This window comes from Diabrotica undecimpunctata, chromosome 7, assembly GCF_040954645.1.
Source record: "Diabrotica undecimpunctata isolate CICGRU chromosome 7, icDiaUnde3, whole genome shotgun sequence".
Classification (NCBI taxonomy): Eukaryota; Metazoa; Arthropoda; class Insecta; order Coleoptera; family Chrysomelidae; genus Diabrotica; species Diabrotica undecimpunctata.
This window is the reverse complement of record NC_092809.1, coordinates 137,816,607-137,835,018: the sequence shown is the minus strand read 5'-3', so window position 1 is coordinate 137,835,018 and position 18,412 is coordinate 137,816,607. Positions and strand designations below refer to the sequence as shown.

At 34.4% G+C, this 18,412-nt stretch overlaps 1 protein-coding gene across 2 annotated transcripts in view; it reads left to right on the top strand.

Moving 5' to 3' along the window:
* scny (ubiquitin specific peptidase 36) overlaps nucleotides 1-18,412 on the top strand; it is a 30,167-nt gene extending 11,755 nt beyond the window's left edge. Inside the window, exons 3-9 of one of the 2 annotated variants that reach the window (XM_072538310.1) lie at nucleotides 2,188-2,633; nucleotides 4,907-5,182; nucleotides 6,280-6,595; nucleotides 7,406-7,672; nucleotides 9,454-9,734; nucleotides 9,793-10,005; nucleotides 12,081-18,412. In XM_072538310.1, the coding sequence (XP_072394411.1) occupies nucleotides 2,188-2,633; nucleotides 4,907-5,182; nucleotides 6,280-6,595; nucleotides 7,406-7,672; nucleotides 9,454-9,734; nucleotides 9,793-10,005; nucleotides 12,081-12,215 (1,934 nt within the window). In that variant the 3' untranslated portion in view covers nucleotides 12,216-18,412. The remainder of the gene's footprint in view (nucleotides 1-2,187; nucleotides 2,634-4,906; nucleotides 5,183-6,279; nucleotides 6,596-7,405; nucleotides 7,673-9,453; nucleotides 9,735-9,792; nucleotides 10,006-12,080) is intronic. The other variant, XM_072538311.1, reaches the window with a different exon arrangement.

The window sequence follows — 18,412 nt, the reverse complement described above, 5'->3', positions numbered from 1 at the left end:
GGCTCTTGGTCTCCACTCCAATAATCTCTTCGTCCATCTTCCATTCTAGCAACATGTCCAGCCCACCTCCACTTTTGTTTATTGATTCGCAGTATAATATCGTCAACGCCAGTTCGTCGGCGTATCTCCTCATTTCTCACGCGATCTTTCAAGGTCAGACCCAGCATTGATCTCTCCATTCGCCTTTGTGTTACCCTCAGTTTTTCGGCAGTAGCTTTCGTTAAAGTTAGGGTCTCTGCTCCGTAGGTCAAGACTGGTAGGATGCATTGGTTAAATGCCTTCCTTTTCAGGTGAATTGGAGTATTTGTTTTAAAAATGTCGATATGCCATATATAATTCCATATGCCGCCCATCCCAACGTGATTCGTCTATTTAGCTCGCAGGTTTGGTTGTCTCTGGTTATTCTGATTTCATGACCCAAGTATGTGTTTATCGATTAATTCTACCTTGTTGTTATTGATCTGTATCTCTTCGCTGGGAACCATATTGGTCATCATTTTGGTTTTCTCGAAATTTATCTCCAGCCCAGTTTCTTGTAGTATGTAATTCAGTTCTTGGAGCATGTCTTTGATCTCTCCCAGATTATCTGACAGAAGCACGATATCGTCCGCAAAACGTAGATGGTTTAATCTTTTTGGTTTAAACGCTTTTAAATGCATACTCAAGAACGGTAATGAACAGCTTTGGTGACATGGTATCACCTTGCCTGACTCCCCTTTTTATCTTTATCTTATTAGTTGCTGAATGTAGACTTATGGTTGTTGTGGCATTTTCATATATATTTTTAACTATATTACAATATCTGTGGTCGACCCTGCAATCTTGTAGTGCTCTTAAGATGGACGGTAATTCCAAAAATATGGACTATATAGAATTAATTCTCCTACAACAGTGTACAAGTTCTCAAAAGAAGTTACTCTTACATCCTCGGAGATAAAGCTGATCAAAAAAATTCTAAAATGTTAAAAATAAAAACAGTTACAGCTTCACGAATGCAAATGTTTAGACAAAATCGAGTTTAAACCAATTAAGGAAATTGTGGTATAGATAATTTTATTCAGATAAAGAATTATTTTTACTACAAAATAATTTGTATCCAAAATTTGCAATAAGAACTTTATCCTTTTTATCTCTTATTTATTACAGAAATGTAACAAATAACGTAGTAAATAATAAATATTACATATTATCTTCTTTTTAAAGTATAATTTTATTAAAAATATTATATATATATATATATATATATATATATATATATATATATATATATATATATATATATATATATATAATAGTGTACAATTATGTCGGCACAATATGGGAAACTTTTTTGTCAAGTCAAACGCTTTGTGGAAATCTATAAACACTAATACCAGAGGCCTATTGTAAAATATGGATTTTTCAATGAGTTGTTTTAGCGTTTGCAGTCGTCGTAGGTGCCAAACTTTGATCAAAATCCTGCTTGCTTTCTGGTTTGGTACATGTCTGATTTTTATCTAATCTCGTTGTTATGATTCTTGTGAAGAGTTTGTACGTATGACTTAACAGGCTAATGTTGGTCGATAATTTTCTTGATCAGTTTTATCTCCTTTGTATGTAGCAGAATCGTTACTGTCATATTCCATTTACACGGTTCTTGTATTTTGAGGATCAAGGTCTCTCCCTCCCCCGTCGTTCTTGAGGGATTCGATAACGTAGTCAGTATCATCTCCTGGGGATTTATTGTCTTTCATCTTATCCATTGCTTTACTTAAATCCAGCTGACTCTAAATTTATCTGTGAATGATTTCCGGTATTGCCAGAGCTTTGCGCTTTAGAGATTATTTTGCAACAGACTATACTGGCTCAAAGTTGGTTTTCTTTTCAGACGTTTGATGCTCTTATTAAATATAGTGCCGTTGGTGTTAATTCCAGAAATTCCTATGACCTTTTACTGGGCTAAATTAAACATAGTGCAAGTGAATGTGTCACTTTATCTAACGCCATTGTTAATTGTGATTTGCTCTCTACATTTTCGATTGTTGTTGTTGTTTTATTAAGTTTGCCAAGGAATTTGGTATTTTTTGTGTTACATTGTAAAGGACCTCCTTTTTTTATGCAAAACAAAAAAAAACTAGTTACATATTATGCAAACTAATTAATGGGTTAGTTGATACAAAACATTTTATATTGTGTTTTGTTTTTCAGGAGGTCTCTGTATAATCTGTGCGATGCGCAAAACTCTTCAAGACTCGCAACAACGTAACGCCAACTCGATCCGTCCATTGTTGATCTACAACAAATTGAGATTGGTGTGTCGAAACCTAATACCCGGTCGACAGGAAGACGCCCACGAGTTCTTGAGATATCTAGTCGAAGCAATGGAGAAAGCATACTTGAGTCGATTCAACAATTACACCGAATTCGACTCGAAAGTTAAAGAAACCACCCCTCTGAATCAGATTCTCGGGGGGTACTTGAGGTCGGCGGTGAGATGCCTGAAGTGCGGCCATGTCAGTACGACGTTTCAACATTTTCAGGATTTATTGTTAGATATAAGAAAGGCCCAAACGTTGGACGAAGCTTTAGAATTGTACTTTTCTAGAGAGAAGCTTGACGACGAATCTTATCAGTGTGAATCTTGTCAGAAAAAGGTAAGTATATCCTGTGTATTTGTTCTAAAAATATAATATTCAGTTATTATCAGTGTGTATAATCGGCAAAATTAATTTTATAGAATGTTTGAATCAATCGAAACTACAAACATTCAATTTTATTTCAACTCCATTTGTAATGTTCGGCTCAACCCAACATAGAAAAGAAGGAAATAAATAACCTAGCACTGGCAGAACATAACATTTCATATTATATATTTTCAATTCTGACATCTACAGTACAAAATACCTGTTTCACTTTCATAAATATGCTCCTGGCTTTTTTAATTCATGTTTCTTTCGTAAGAATGAACGGGTTTTACAATATATTTTGAAATACGTTAATTTTACGTTGTTGCATTCCATTAAGTCTGCATCACAGCACTCTTGTTTACAGTTTACGAGGCGACACTGCAGTAAGTGTGAGATCTTTGATTGGATCACACCGCATACACAGCTGTCATCTCCCTCGATGTATTCCCAGGATACCATATTTTGCTTGGATCTTCTGACATCTGCATGCAGTCTATTGAGTGTTTTCCATCTTTGCCAGTCAAGTTGTGCACCTGGCGAGAGTACTTTTGAAGTACTTGTGATATTTTCTGTTTGCTGGAGTCATATATGCGGCCGTTATATCAATGAAAACGACTCGGGTCTTTATTCTCGATATCCATCCTCTATGTACTGGGTAAGATTAAGTATTTGGCTAGTACAGGGCCTTCCTGATCTAAAGCTTATCTGTCCCTTTATAAGGTTTTCTTCTATATATGGATTGATTCTATTCAATATCAATCTTGCTCATCAGATCAAAGTACAGCTTGAATATTGAACACAGGAGTGAGATAGGCCGGTAGTTTTTTGGGTTCTCTGGGACCCTTTCCTGGTTTTAATGCGGTTACTACTTTAGATTGTCACCATAGTTTTGGAATCTTAGCCTGTGCCCAACATTATTTTAGGATCTTTAATAGCCATGTTTTCGAAAAACTGCTCATACTTTTATTGATATCATTTATTTCTTAAGTTCTGCAATGGCTATGTTCAGTTCGTCCATTGTAAACTCCCGATTGAATTTATCAGATTCCAAATACTGACCTCCCTTTACAAAGTTCTGTAGAAGTTGTATAGTTATCTGATTTGTAGTTACATTGATGCACTATCTTGTGCAATCCTTTTTATTAATTTCCTGACTTTCCTGCTACTCTTGTCATTATAGTGTTTTCAACTCTCTGTATCCATGCCAGTCGTCTATTTTCTAATAAGTCTTTGCCTGCTTCAATCGTCATTGGAGATATGGGGTTCTCATCGTATAACCGGCAGTGGTTTTTGTACAATGTGCGATTGTTCTGTCACTCTAGGGATATAGTTGGTTCTACATCCTTTTGGTATGGCCTTTCTTGATGCCAGTTTAATTGTCTTCACAAATGAATCGTGGTTTTTAGGGTCTGGTTCCGTGGATGTTAGTTATTCATCTAGTTGTTCTGAGAATTTTTGCCAGTTGCCTTTCTTAAAATTCGTCTCCTGAATGGGATTGTTTTTGGTTGAACAGCTGCTTTAATTTGAATTATGATGGGTTTGTGTTAAGAATTTGGAATTGGTTAGGTACCTTTTTGACGCACAAGTTACTAATATCATTACTAACAAAGATTAGGTATGGATTGTATCTTATTTTTCCTCTTGTACTATTAAAGGATGATGGTTGCTTCGAGTCATGGATAAGAGTAAATACGTTATTTTCAGCTCAGCTTTCTTCTCTTTCCACTCTTTCTCTTTCGTCTCCATCTCTATTGGTTTCTCTATAACCCCAGGATGTGCTGTGGCTATTGTAGTCACCAATAATAATTGTATTATCATCTAGTGTGATCAGTCATGATTCATTGTAGATCAAGCCCCTTATGTGTCTCTTGAAGGCAACAAAATGTCGCATTTATATTGCAGATGTACAAAGATGCAATGAATATTTGTTTTGCTGGAGATAGGCCGTCCATGTGAAACGAAATAATTGTCATGCTTGGCTTAGATAAAAACCGTGTTCTACTTTGGAGTTACATTATTTTTTATTGTAATTGCAGTTCGTTGTTTAGCAGAATTCGCGGTCTGTTGCCAAGCTCAACAAGATCGCGACGTGAACGCTTCTGCTACGAACCCCAACATAAATGATGACGGGCCCCGATTACCTGCATCATATACACCTTCCGTAAATCGTTTGTGTCTAAAAAACAATTTGAAAACAATAAAAATTGTTCCGATTATCTCGTAATAATATTAAATTTTAGGTACCGGCCACAAAGCAGTTTTCAATAGAACGGACGCCGATGGTGCTTTGCATTCAACTAAAACGATTTTCAGTTAGTAACAATAAAATAACCAAACACATCAACTTTAGACAAAGACTGGATCTAACGAAGTACGCGAGACATCGCCCTAACGTTCCTCTGATATACAGGCTAGTGGCGTTGGTGACGCACATGGGCCCTACTGTCAGTTGCGGTCACTACACGGCTGTCGCGCAGGCACCTTCAGGAAATTTCTTTCAATTCGATGATAGTATGGTAAGTGTTTTCGTTGATATCATAATAAAATATTTCTCTACAATTATTGCAATCATTCTTCAAACATATTCCTTACTTTTTAATATATTTTCATACTATTGACGTAGAATTCTAATATGTGTGTGTACACTTTTTAAATAGGACATCCTGTATATTGTCTGATATTTAGATTTCATTCGTAATCCCTGTTTGTTCTTACAATATGGGGTAAATCACCATGAATGGATACAGCGTAAAACAACACTTGCAAATGATAAAATTGTTTTATCAAAATGGGTGTTATGTTCGGATAACGTTCAGCGCGCTTCGCCTACTTTATGGTCGCCATAATCGTCCTACCTAGAAGACTATTCGTAGTGTGGTGGACAAATTTAAGTCCACTGGTTCAGCAAACAATCAGCATCCGTACGTTGACAAAACGCAACATTTGCAGAAATGAATTTTGGACTGGCGGCGTTATGGGTCCATATTTATTTGAGAACGTCGTTGGCAAGGCCATCAACACGAGCGCTATAGGTCGATGATTAGCAACTTCTTTTTTACCTGAATTAGATTATATGGACACCAACGACGTGTGGTTCCAACAGGGAGGCGCTACATACCACACAGCTCATGCCACATTGAACATTTTGCACGAGGGATTTGAGGGCATGGTAGTCTCACGTGGAGATGATGTGAACTAGCCACGAGAAATTGCAATTTGACCTCGTTAGACCCTTTTTTTGTGTGATTTTCTTAAGTCTATGCGAATTAGCCACAAACCACAGCGGACCACAAAGCCAACATGCCATCGATCAAAATCAGATTTTTGCGTCAAAAACATTGAAAATTAGACAGTTAGCGAAGCCGCAGCAGCATTTGAGCGTTATATTATCTATACACACTGTGTTTATTTAAATGCAAAGATAGGAAGTGCTAATTAAACATTCTATATAACAGATCCATAAATACCTCCAATAAGAACTTCCAATGCAATTTCACAATTACATTTGATAAATAAGTGCATAACAATTACTGTTTTGTTGAACGGAACAGGTTTTTTGTTGATATATATTCAAATGTTTAAAAAAAGGACTCCACACGTTCTACATTTGCAGGTTAGACCAATATCCCACCAAGCTGTGTTCAACACCAACGCATATATTATGCTATATGAGTTGGAATCCTCCCCTTACTCACAGAAATCTGCCCCCGCCACGGTAACTAGCAAACTCAAGACTTCAACCCCAACTGCCGAAGCCAGTTCAGTGGCTTGTTCCTCGAATTCCACCACCGTAAATTCAGCGAACGCCTCCACCAAGTCGTTCGCCAACGGTATTGGGTTTACGAGCGGGAAGGTTTATGGTCCAGAACTGCCTCCGGAGAGAATAGAGAATAGTCGAAATGGATATGTGACAAGCAGTAATGGTAAAGGTAAGTGTCTCCAAATTATTAGGGTTACAATTTATCTCCTATATATTGTATAAGAAATAATCACTATTTTAATAAAAAATACGATTTCATTCGACGAATTAATGTAGTTTCGACCAATTAGGTATTAATATGGAATAGTAGGAATTTTTCTGTTGTATGTTTCCGATAACGATTCTGTCAAAATTTTCCCAAATTCGTGAATTGCCTATATGACGATATTCATCTGGAGATGACTTTATTAAATTTTACTAAAAGTCTATTATGGATATGGACACCTCAGATCAGAAACATATTATGCCGAGAACAAAATGCACAAGTAAAACAGTTTTTTTTTTCTCTGCATATATTACCCGATCTACCTGTGACTCATCAAAGATTTTCAAAGGCGATTGGACAACAGTAGTAGTTGCTTTGTGTAACTGTTGCTAAGTTTTTGTTATTATATTAGTAAGATGGAAGATTTAGAAGACGTATTTGCTTCTAATTGGCAATAATAACTACAAAACCTAAGATAACGACAAAGATGATCGAGAATCTCTTGAGGCTGCAGTGTTAGAATCATGAATATTACACAATTAAATAACATATTAAAGTGCCTTACTATTGACAATAGTTTGAAGAATACTCTAAAGTAAAAATATGAACAATGCGAGAAAACAACAAGTAAGAAGTGAAAATGCAAAAAAAAACAATAGAAAATAAAGATTATAGATTAATAAACGAAATACGGTACCACTGGCTCCCGAGTTAATAAAGTCTATACACGTCGCTAGATTTTGTGTTTTCTTTCACGTCCGTTTATTGTTCTAGGTGAATCTGACAGCAGTACATCTAGCTCAAGCGAAGATTCAGACGCTGATCAGGTCATCGAGAAGCCAGTTAGTGATAATAGTAGTAGTAATAGTAAAACAATTAAAAGTGGTGTACCTAAAGACAAAGACAATGATATTAGTTCTACTTGCGACGAACCCGGACCTTCTTCCGCGTCTTCTCAGAGAAAGGAGTCTCCTCCGTCATCGCCTAATGTTTCAACTAGCATTTCGAGTTTGTCCAGCCCTGAAGTAACGCCTAAGAAAGGTAAGAAGATATTTAAGGGCGCATAATGACTAACGCTAAACATTTTAACTCAAACTAACCGGTAGACGTTGCTTAATAATATAACTAACACTCTATTAGTCCTAGTAGTTAATTGTAGTAGATAAAGATGACCAAGTTTTTAGACAGATCCTTTAACTAGACATGAAACCTAGTATAAATGTGCACCACCTAAATCCTATTAATAATAATTATTAAAGTATTCGTACTTAACTTAATGCACGTTATTAATGAGTATGTACTAATAATAATAATCTGCTTAGTAGAACATATTAAAGAGTCAAAAAAGAAAACAATTCCAATGTTATTGACAGATGTAAGAATAGATAGATGTAAATTAAAAAAAAAAGTATAATCTTTTTAATAAATATATAGGAATGTATGATTTCGTATCCGGTGTCGTAGTCGTGCATTATATTTTTAGGATTTATAAGCCGTCACCTGGAATTTATGTTTTTACTAACGTTGCGTCCACAACCACGACGTGATTTATAATTTTAGTGTTGAGGGCCATATCAGAGCAGAAAGTTATAATAGAAGATGATTCTATCTAATCCACATGTAGGCCAATAAAAAATAGGATATGAAGCAATATAGGACTAGACTTAAGAACTAGAAATAAATCTGGGAATGGTTACTGGAATTAGCAACAGCATTAGATATGACGATTCATAAAAAATATGACGATAGAAAATCAGCTTATTACATACAAAAGTGGATAAAATCAATCCCAAATAGATTATTTCATGACAAGTAGACTGTGATCCATTAGGCACACCCACTATTTCTATTAGCCTGTTACATCAGTGCTACCATTACCTTGGATCAATGAGGTGAGGTCATTACGTCATTGGACATAGTCTTGTGAGCGCCATCTTCTGGACGTGAACACATGAGCGAGGCTACGTGATCTTGAAATGAGACACGAGAGCTTGCATTCTAATGACGTCATGATCTCCATATTTAAAAATGAGCCAGAACAAATGTTGTGTATATACTAATTTACAAGAGAGTCAATACATGGAATTACAAAATAAAAAAGAAATACACAAACAGAACGAGTAATTGAATTTGAAGAAGTAGAAAAAGATGATAAATACCAAAATTGAGGAAGACTGTGGTATTGATAAAAGACTCACTAAAGGAAATAAATGCGCAGAAGCCATAAATAATATATTAAAATCAAAATTTGTGTCAGAAGGTCTAAAACGAATATACAAAACAGTTTGTTGTTCTGTATGGGGTTGAAACCTAGGTTATGAATGAAATATCTCAAGATAAATTAGAAATATGGGTACGGAAAATATTACACATATGTGATGAATGGCAAATAGCAAGGATGAATAACATACCGTACGAAATTTTCAAAGAGTCTTCAATAAATTGTAAGAACACAAAGCGACAATGGTTAGGACATTTGGATAGAATGGAAAATCAGAGACGAGTTTAAAATAACGCAGAAAACCTAAGTTTAAAAGAAAAAGAGGCAAATCTGGACAAAGATTGTCAGAAATTACAGAGAAAAAAATGGAAAAAAAGAAAGTTGAAAGAAAAAGGTTATGGATAGAAGAGTTTAGAAGATTACATTTAGCTAAGGACCTAAAATGCCTGTAGATATTTTATATGTGAAGTTTTATATCAAACTTCGCTTCATTCATCTTTTCATAAAATCGCATTTTTCTTATCGAATTACAAAGCTGAAAAACTACTAAAATGTCTTCCAAAATTATAAATTAAAATGTTTTTCACTCTCTTAATTACAGATTCTTCATTGAGTCCAGTATCGTCCTCAAAACAGAAAAGCAAAGAGAGTCCCTCAAAATCACAGATATCCAAACCGCTGGTACCGTACGAATCGGACGACACCAGTTCTTCAGAAGACTCGAATCAATCGCCCCATGAGTTGGGCTCAAGGGTATCAACGAAAGCGGCCGTAGGCGAATGGCAGGTGACCTCTTCGACTGATGTAGACCAAGAACCTTCCAAAGGCAACGGTTGGAAGTCCAAGAAGGAGAATGGACAAGGAAATCAGGGTAATAGTAAGGTACAGAAATTTTTTTATTATTGATGTCGATTTTTTGACCTATAAGTGAATATTTCAGGTGGTAACGGAACTGTTCAGACTGTCACACAGCGGTTATTCGGCCCCAGTTTCTTCGTGGAACGGTTCCAGATCTCAGCTCGATAAAGAGGTTCAAAATGAAAGGCGCGAGGACAGGAAGAGAGGATTAGCGGATAGTTCGGATCAGGGTCGAACGAAACACATCAAACTCGGATCTACTTTTAAGTCAAATCCAGGATATAATCCTGTTCAAGTAAGTACACTTTCAAATATATGTTTACACCCCAAAATATAAATCAAAAAATCTTCATAGCTATAAAAATTGAATTAATGCTTAGTCCGGAAAGATACGTCTATGTTCCCTATGTGCATACCGCCATATTTGATTTTTACAAACCTACTCCTCCTTTCAATGATGCCTCATACGTCACGATCAGATAAGTAGTTCTACTGTACTACAAAAGGAGTCAAAAATGGCCAGAATAAACATTTACAGATCTATTGTGCTTCCTTTTGTCACTCAAAGCTAGCCTTATGCTCTTAATGAGCGTCCACAGCCTCGAGAGAGGTCCTTTTATATATACTGATGCTTTTGGTTTTTCGCAGTTCTAGATGCAGCCTTGTAAGGCTTTTACACTGACATGACGGTTTCCTCTTCTAGAGAGAAACGACAAGTATCCTCTTTTTTCAAGCCCTTACGACTCAATATCTTATTCTACTTCAGTCAGTAGAAGGGCTGTGAATTTGACTGAAAGAACTCTTTTGCCTGTCTTTGTAATGGTGCATTTCTCCACCATTCCAAAGACTTTTCTTTCAGTCATTTATTAATACCTGCTGTTTTGTGTGTTTGCAATCCCAAAGCAAGGGTTTGGACCAACTAATGGCGCACACGTGCCTTCTCGGCCCGGTTTATCAGCGTAAAAAATTTAAAGAATATCTATCAATGAAAGATCCGATTCGTAACTATTGTCAAAATTTTTAGTCATAAATGTTCCAATTAATAACAATACTGAATCATCTGTTTAACTTTTTGTGACACTTCTCGTTTTAAAATAATTTCATATAAATATAATTATTATTTTTAACAACTTATTTAATTTATATAATAATTAAATATATTATCTTCTTCTTCAAATTCCGCTCCTATCGGAGTTTGGAAATCATTCTAGCAATTATAATTTTGTTGGTTACGCGCCTGAATAGTTCAATTGAACTGCATTTAAACCATGATGCATTCTTTTGCAATTTACTATCACATGATATTAATTTAATATCTCGTCTAAATTCGACAGGTATGTCGGAAATAAACAATGAATGCTTTTTTTAATACGTAAGCATTAGTATGCTACGTGCTAGTCTACTGTACTGCCTACTAATTTTTTTCTTTTTAAATGTTTTGTCATATCTTAATATATTTGTTTTTTCCTGATTTATTATTAATCCCATTACTTTCCCTTGCTATATATTATGTAAATTTAATTTATTTGACTAGAAAGGTACTAAATTTCCTAAGTACTAAAGGTTCCGAATCTTAAGATACTATACAGCGTTCCACGTTAAGAAAATAACATTAGGCTTATGGAGATCAGTGTTGCCAAAACTCTCGGCATGCGGTTTACTAGATTGTCGATATATTTTTCGAATTTCCATTTTCAATTAACATTTAACTGTAAAGTCAGAATAACAACTGAAGAACCACAAAGCCTTATTATCATTATGTAGTCTCAGAGAACGACATAAAATCGCTGACATACGTACACCGTAATTAGTAATTAGATATATGCATTCCAAGCGGTCTGTTTATTTGCTTTTAAACCTTTAATAGCCGGCAAAGTGGATGATTTAACTAAGCAATATTTTCTACTGATTTCTATGATTCATGGTATATGATATTCTTACCGAAAAACAAATAAACTGTCGTTACTATAATTAAAATAAGATAAAATAAAATTATCTTTTGTAAATACTATTTATTTAATTAAAATCATTTTTCCTACTTTTCATCTCTTGTTTCGAATGGACACTTTTGGTCAATTACGTTAAAAAACATTAATTTAATAATTCATGTCTGTGAAAACGAAAATACAAATTATATACAGCCTTGAATCGTGCTTGTGTTCGTTCATCGTGGCATCGCTGCGCTTCTATCGTCCATAAGAAATACATGGCCCTATCTCCGCAATGTTATTTTCTTAACGTGAAACGCTCTATAGCAGCAATATAAGTTGCCTAACCTACATCCCCCTTACGATTAGAGGTTCAGTCTCTAAGAGCATTTGCATACAATACAATATTTATTTATAAAATTACCATTATCGTTGATTGCAGGAATACCATAACGTAAAAAACTGGAACCACAACAACGGCGGCGGGGGAAACTATAAATCCTTCTACAACGGCAACAGACACCGGCGCATGTTCCACCACAAGAACTTTCACAAAAACTACCGCTATAGACAGTGATGGCAAACTCAACTGCCTTGTGAAGTTTTAGGCTAGTGTATATTTCTGTATATTTTAATTTTTAATCTTTTTCGTGAGAATATGTACGGAATAATTGTTGTATACGTGCGTTTTAATTGTGACATTTACAATAGATAATACTCGACGGGAAAACATCGACGAAGTTTGATGGAAAGAAGTCATTTCTTTTTTAAGTAGTAGATCGGAAATGATGATTTTATTGCAATTATGTTTATAAAATAACTATAATAGTTGGATTTTATGTATGTTCACGTATATTCTGATCAAATGAAGAGAATGTATAATTTTAAATGGTGTTTATTTTATTCGTTATAATAGTGATAAATTATTTGTATTGGTAACTTCCTATTAAATCTGTTGCACGTCATCTTATTTGACGTTGTCATTTTCGCACAGCGTTGTCGTGTTGTTTGGACATTAGAGAATGTAGGGAATTGTCGAAACAAAAAATGAAAATGTAAGGTTATTGTTGTTAAATCTGCTTATCATTTTTTAGGCTATACCGTAGATAATTCACCTAAACTTATTATTAATTCAAATATTCAGAGTAACAGTAACAAACTGCGAGGACAAAAATAATTACACACAATTTTTAGATCAGTGATTCTCCAGCGATTTTTAATCAGCTGTGCCCTAAATATTTCAATATTTAGGGCACAGCTGATTAAAAATCGTTTAATTATTTGTGTTGTTTTGTTGACGGAAGTATGATACATAATTGTTTATTCACAGCAGTATAGGTTCGTTTATATTTAACAAAGTTCTTTGATATAAATGAAAACCCATATTGCAACTCTGTAAACAATATTGAAAATGTTTGTCGTTCCCGCCACATGAAGTCAATTGGCGTACGGTTTGTTCAATGCTATTTAAGAAGCTGCTTTTTGAGTTCTAAACTTTTAAAAATTTAGTCAAAATTATCTCAATTACATTTTTAGCCAAGATAATAATATATTGTCGCTGTGAGCAGTACTGACAGTGTAGTGATAATTCATAGATAGAAAAAAGTATAAAGAATAAAACGGGATGTGATACTCCGGGTGTAACCGAGGAGGGAAGCATAGTTTTCTTATCGTCTACGTATGGAGCGATTGTTTTTAATTTATTTATATTTTAGTTTAGTTAGTTTATTTAGACCGTCACCGCTACGCAAATTGGTCGCACAGCTCGATAATGGATCGTGACGTATGAGGTCTCGTTGGAAAGGGGAGAGGGTAACTAGTACAATGACGGAAAAACAAACATGGCGGCATTGCCAAAAGGGCATTACATCATATCTCCGTTGTTATTGGTCCGATTGGAGCGCGTGATGCACTAAATGAAAGAGAAGGGGATAACGATTATATTAAGATACAAACAACAAACAAGGCGACTACCGAAAAGGAACTACACAGCATCGTTATTAATGAATGTAGAGTTTCATACGAGATCTCATGGGGCACTATGGATGAAAATAGATGTACTGTAAGACAAAATTTGATTTATTGACTTAGAGGGCCTCTGGCTGAGTACAAAATAAACAACTGATGGAATGCTAATATGCGGCATAGAAAATGAAAATGGGGATATCGTTTATATTAAAATAGAAAAAACAAACAAGGCGACTACCAATTGGGCACTTTACAGCATCTTTGCTAATAATGAACGTATACAGTTACATCTCTTTCTAGTTTTATCTCTCCTTGTGGAGTATTGGGCGCTTATGCGTTTCTTGGTCAAAACTGTTGCCGGGTCAAAAGATTGCTGACTGGCCGGGTCAGCGCAGAACGTATAGTTACATACGAAATTAATATTCACAAAAAAATATTAATTGTATTTATCTCAAATTAATACATATATTTAGGATGTTTTCACTTCTTTCGGCACTTCCCCGAGTGAAATACCTTCTTGTTTTTTTTTAATTTTATTCTATTTTATTTATTTTATATTGTTTTATTTTAATTTATTTATTTTATTGGAAATACGCATGGGACTGCGTTTACTACTTCACGTAGTGTGTGGTTTATACCTCTGCGCGATCCACCGCACCGATCAATGCATTCCATCAGTACCCGCGATAAAAGGCTATGCTTCCAGAAAGCATATGTTGCAGTTTAATAGGTGGCAATAAAAGAGACAAGTCTTAAAGGTAGAGCCAAAACTGTTGATGTGACCGCCTTATACGGCCAAATCTCATAATTTTAAAAGCAATTAAATGTTTATAACAATTTAAATCAATAAGAAAGGTTTTGACACTTTTTGGCTCAATCAACAGCTCCCCGATATAGTAAATACATTTTTTTTTGTAGATTTAAAAGATACTCTCCTATTTACCAGCATAAATTTAGATATTCTTCTATTTATAGTAAAAGTTAGTTGTGGCGACGACTTACTGATACGAATGTTCGCGGATGTTGTAGTAGGTTTCAGAATATTTAGCTATTGAAATTCTAAGCAGCTGAATGTATTGTGACGACGTATAGATCTCATTGATGACGTGCAATGGAATTGAGAGGAAACAAGTTATATGTAGGTGTATCTTGCAAGCAAAACAGTTTTTATAGTAGATAAAGTTTGACGTAAAACAAATAAGTACGGATTTCCTAATAATTTTATTTTCACATGAGAGTCTTGACCTTAATTTACTTTGTTAACAATTGTCGACAACATTGAGGCACTTATCGTATCGTACTAGCACCTTTTGATTCCTACAAGTGTGCTACCTTGACCCACGGTCGTTTTGACATCTGCATTATCGTGGTGCCATTTCAACAGATGTTTCTTCAAATGCAGCAGCAGATGGAGATAATCAGTACGTACAATAAATGGTACAAAATTACAAGATGGGTGGATGCTGTCTACATCATTCCCCAATATTGTCGGTGGGAGCAAGTTTCGGGAAATTTAAAATGACCTAATTTCCGCTACAGTCGCATTTATTTTTTATAAAAAAGATCTTTTTTATTGAAACACCTTGTATATTTTTACATTTTTGGACTCCTATGGATGTTCTCATTTTTTAAATATAAGGTTTGGCAGTGTTATACGAGGTAATTTAAAAGATAATTACTTTTTTTATTAATTTCGTAGCAAAATTAACACCCTGTAGAATTGTAGAGATTTTACATCAAAAAATATATTTTATGTCCAAAAGATTTTTAATATAGTATACTATTGTCTAAATTATTAACATTGCGAAATAATTAATTTACGGAGTTTTCTTAAGTGCAACACGCTGTATTGTAATCAAATGTTGTTTTATGATATTTTATTATTTTTAAACATTTCGTATGCCTATCCCTAACTGCTTTAATTTTTGTGCTATTCGTGATTTTGTCCAAGAATGGAATTCATAAACAGACATAATTTCCAATATTACTCCTAATTTACACTATATTTTCACCCACAGTCAAACAACATGATCATTAAATGTTTTGTCAGGAATTCCTGGAAATTATGTCATAGGACCCTTCTTTTTCGATGATCACGTCAACGGAAAAATGTATCTACATTTTTTGGACAACGAATTGCCGGAATTATTTTAAGTAGTACCGTTAAACTACGTGACTGAATGTGGAAGGAAAGGAGCGACAAGGTGGCCTCCACGATCTCCAGAATTTAACAAGCTAGATTTTATTTTCTGGGGCGAAGTAAAATATAAGGTTTATAAAACACCAGCTACAACTAAAGAAGATATAAATGAGAGAATTAGAAATGAATGTATGGGATTAACCAGAAATATATTAACTAGTATAAGTCGCTCTTTTGAAGATCGCTTGCAATTTTGTATTGACGTCGCAGAGACTATTTTGAAAATTTATTATAAATTAAACGATTTTGTTTTGTTAAGTAAATATTTTGTTTTAATCAATACAGATTGCCGCCTATACCGGCCTAAATATATTCACAATTAAAAACAGGGGCAGAAGAGACCGGACTAGAAATAAATATTCAAAAGACCAAAAAACTAACACAAGCAAGAGCTAGGGGAAACAGACGCGTAGTTGAATTAGAGGACGATATTGAAACTAGAAAGTTTCACGTATCTCGGAGTTAAATTAAACACGGATGGAACAGAAGAACCAGAAATCCGAAGAAGCATTGTAAAGGGAAACGAAGCTTACTTTTCACTCGCCCATGTGTTCAGGGTCTACAAAACTATTCTGCGTGACTCTCAGTTTGGTAGCTGCTGCTTAACTGCCAACTGAGAGTCACGCATAGAAGAATGGAGCGGTCCATGTTAGGAATAACTCTGCGAGACAGAATAACTAACGAAGACATCAGGAGAAGAACCGGAGTGACTGACATCATCGAGAATATAGCCAGACTAAAATGGAGATGGGCAGGACACATAGCCAGAATGACAGATGGGCGATGGACAAAGAGGTTATTGGAATGGAGGCCAAGGGAAGACAAGAAAAGCGTCGGTCGACCACCTACAAGATGGACTGACGATTTAAGAAGACTTAATTAAAAGCTGGATGAGAGCGGCGCAAGATAGACGGGGTTGGAAACATGAGGAAGAGGCCTATGTTCCGCAGTGGACTCTTGAGGCTGGATGATGATGATGATGACAAAACTATTATCAGACCAATATCAGACACAAAACGAAAGCTGCAAGTCTTTGAAAGAAAAGTCCTAAGAAAGATATTTGGACCTATTAACGAAAACGGAGTATGGAGATCCAGGTACAACAATGAACTTTACCAACTGTTCAAAGAGGCACCGATCTCAGAATTCGTAAAACTTTAGAGACTTCGATGGGCTGGTTATGTAGTGGGAATGGATGCTAAGGCTCGATTTGGGCTGTAGCGCCATTGGAGAGAGAAATATTTTGTTTTACATTTAATTTTATTTGTATATTAAACGTCACTTCACTTTTAACTACTTAAATATTTTGATGTATTAATTATTAACATTAACAAATTAAGGATCAGTCTAGAATTATTAGGTATTTTTCACGGCCAACCTAATAAAATTTCACCTAATTTTTGTTGCAATTAATGTTTGTCTCAAAAAATCACGAATAGCTCACAAATTAAAGCAGTTAGGTCTAGGGAATGCTTAATAAATAATAAAGTATCATAAAATCACATTTCATTACAATACTAAAATACAGGGTGTTCCATTAATAAAAACTAGAGAATACTCATTTCCAGTTTCGACTAACCCTATGTAAAAAAATTAAATATTTCGTTATGCTAATAATTTTAGACGAATCAATAATCTTTTGAACATAAATATATTTTTTGATGTCAAATCTCTACAATTCTAGAGGGTGTTAAAATTTTGCTACGAAATTAATGAAAAAACGTAATTATTTTTTAAACTACTTCGTATAACTCTGCCAAACCTTATATTGAAAAAACGAGAACATCGGGAAGAGTCCAAAAATATACAGGGTCTTACATTAAAGAAAATATTAGTTTGTTCCATCCTGTTAATATGGGTGGCCCTGTATATTTGAAAATATTTTTAAAATATGGTCCTATCTATGCTGCAACTTTTAACTAAATTATTTTTATTTTGTATCTCTTATGGACTTACTCGCACTAATGCCGCATCCTGTATAATATCACAGCATTATGGACATTCTTGCGACCGTTATTAAAATTGTAAAACATACCATTCCATAGATTTTGATACAACAATTTACGATAAAAATGAAACATTTTTATGGTAAATTGTTGGAAAAAAAAGTTTACTGAAATTTTTCTCAAAAATAGAGGACAGTTTTGGGTTAAACGACAAGGGGTTATCTGCAATGAAAGAAGAGTTTGAGCCATGTTTGGAGCAATAGTTGATTTTAAAAGTAAGTATATTATGGTTATCTCCGAAATTTTGAACTATTTACCTGTAATAAATAAAATTAGCAGATGTTTTTAGCCAATAACTCAAGTGCAAGGTAATATTTAAAAAAATATATGTATTAATGGTCTTTAATACAAACTACTAATTTTTCTTTTTATATATATATATATATATATATATATATATATATATATATATATATATATATATATATATATATATATATATTTTAAATTTGTTGCTAACTGTATTGGGTAATTAAAACATGGATATCCATGAAAAATAGCTCATTGTGATTAATTGTTGACATGTCTAGTATAATTAGAATTTCGAAGTTACTCGATTTTACCATAAGATAAACTTACCTATTCTAAAGACTGAACTTT